This window comes from Pteropus vampyrus, unplaced genomic scaffold (assembly GCF_000151845.1).
Source record: "Pteropus vampyrus isolate Shadow unplaced genomic scaffold, Pvam_2.0 Scaffold13166, whole genome shotgun sequence".
Lineage (NCBI taxonomy): Eukaryota > Metazoa > Chordata > Mammalia > Chiroptera > Pteropodidae > Pteropus > Pteropus vampyrus.
In genome coordinates, this window is record NW_011901947.1 from 2,294 (window position 1) to 4,538 (window position 2,245).

General features: G+C 53.4%; 1 protein-coding gene across 1 annotated transcript in view; it reads left to right on the forward strand.

The window, feature by feature from the left end:
- Nucleotides 1-2,240, forward strand: part of LOC105310847 (protein kinase C beta type-like) — a gene marked incomplete at both ends in the record, with an annotated part of 4,528 nt that extends 2,288 nt beyond the window's left edge. Inside the window, one exon of the mRNA XM_011386950.1 lies at nt 2,112-2,240. Within this exon, the coding sequence (XP_011385252.1) occupies nt 2,112-2,240 (129 nt within the window). The remainder of the gene's footprint in view (nt 1-2,111) is intronic.
- Nucleotides 2,241-2,245: the final 5 nt, after the last annotated feature.

Genomic DNA, 2,245 nt, shown 5'->3' on the forward strand with positions numbered 1-2,245 from the left:
GGTGCTCAGCCTGGGCTCAGGACCTTCCCCTTCTCAGCTCAGCGGGGCCTGGACAGCTGGGGGCTCGAACTGGGTCATGGAGGAGAAAGGCTTTTCCAGGTCAGCTGCATTCAGCTTCAGCTCTAATTAGCACTTTTCCTGGTAGAGCGGATTTCTATTAAGTTATGACCCGTCACCTTCAGGGTTAACCAGGGTGACTTTCCGAACCTTGGGTTTGGGGACCTCTCCAAGCAAAGTGGAATGAGTCCAGTACGAGCTCGCTCTTCAAGGCTGCACCTCCAAAGACGGGGCGATGCTCACGCTGACAGCCAAACGCTTCCTCCTGAACAGGGGCCCCAGGGGGTGCATCTGGGAGGCGATCAGGGACCAGAGACAGGAGTGCTGATTAAACCCAGCTGTCTGCACTGCCTCGGGCGCCACGGCTCAGACCGCGGGAGCTGGGCCCGAACGCGCTGGGCCCAGGCTTTTCTGCAGTGGCGTGTCCTACCTAACTTGGCAGCCTCCTGCTCACACAGAAACGGAGCAAGGCTTTCGAAAACATCTCCACTGCGACTGAAAACACCCTTTCGAAGTCCAGCCCGCGAAAGACCCTGTTTGGCACCAAAAACAATCGGTGGAACTTTGCCCAGATGGCCCCTCCCGCGTCGACCATCGCGGACCGCGCTCCCAACGGTCGTATCGGTACCCAGGCCTTCATGGCCCTTGCTGTCCTCCCTCCCTATCCTGCACAAATGTCGTGGCTTGGCTCGGTTTGCTCGCCCTCCGGTAACCTTTCCTGGCCACGCCAAGCCACGAATGTCTCGGGGGAAACCGCACGCCAGACGCTCTCTCATCCCTCTTAAAAGCCCAAGTTTTGGAGTTGGAGGAGGGATCCAGCCCCAGCTCTGCCACTTACTACCTCTGAGCCCTCGCCAGTCACTTAGCCTCTCTGAGGGTCAACTGCCCTGCCATTCAACTGGGAAAAACGACACACCCAAGTCACTGGGTTATTGAGAACCACGCAAGTTCGTGCATGTAAATAAGTAAAGAAGCTGCGTAGAATGTACGAGCGAGCCCGAGTATTTTTCCCCCTGGAAGGTAAAGCACAGATGGAAAGTATCATTTGTATATATGTGTGTTTGGGGGTGCGGTGGTTTCCAGTGACCAGCTATCTGGTAGGCAGGAATCTGGCTAAGCTGGATGCCCAGGCAGAGTAGGTGTGACTTGCTGGGCCCCTCCGTCCCCCAAATCTGCACATCCTGGGCAAAAATCTTGGTGTCCAGCCAACTCTGGGCAGCTTCTTGGACGTGTATGTTCCAGCCGCTTTGATTTTCATTTCGATGCCCTCTGGCCAGTTTGTTTGTTTTTAATCACCAACTGCTCTGTCTTTCTCTGCGGGTTTGCCAAAGTCGTGAAGTGGAGATGTTTTCAAGCTGCTTTGGATTCATTTGCAAGAGGAAGTCTGTCTGGCTTCATCTTAGAGCATCTATCCATCTTGTCATTTAGCATGGGCTCAGAGACCCAAAGATGGAGGGTTTGGATAATTAAGTAATTTAAACGGAGCACCAAAGAAACCTCAGCGGAGTTTAGTATAATGTGTGATACGAGCTGGGCGAGGTTCTCACTGTCTAATGAGCTTCCAGAAAGTAATTACTTGGAACTCGGGCCCATTCGACTAATATTTTTTCTCCCGTTTTGTCATTTTCGCAAGGGCTCTGCGGAGAAATGCAAACATTATCCGAACGAATGTGGCCTTTGCCTGATCAAACTCCTGTTTTCTTGCGGTGGGGGTAGAATTGGAAGATACTGAAGCTATTCTCATTAGATGTGCCAGTAATTGCATAAAACTCACGCTTCCACCGAAATGTATCGTGCGACATTTCTAACTTGACATTCAGGGCCCCATCTAGGCTTAGGTTTAATTAATCACCAGGGACCGTGCTCTGGGACAGGGAGCGGGGAGCACGTCTCAGGGCCCTCCCGTTACGAAGGCCTGGCCGGGAGGTCCTGCCCGGGACGAGAAGCAAAAACTCACGATGAGCTGGGCAACTCATCGGAGGAACGGTTCCTGCGCGTGTCGCGTGTCTCCTCCCGAAGCTCGTGACATGCGACGTTTCTCTGTTCTCTTGAAGCTGATGACCAAACACCCAGGCAAACGTCTGGGCTGCGGACCCGAAGGCGAGCGAGACATCAAAGAACATGCATTCTTCCGGTACATAGACTGGGAGAAACTCGAACGCAAAGAGATCCAGCCCCCGTATAAGCC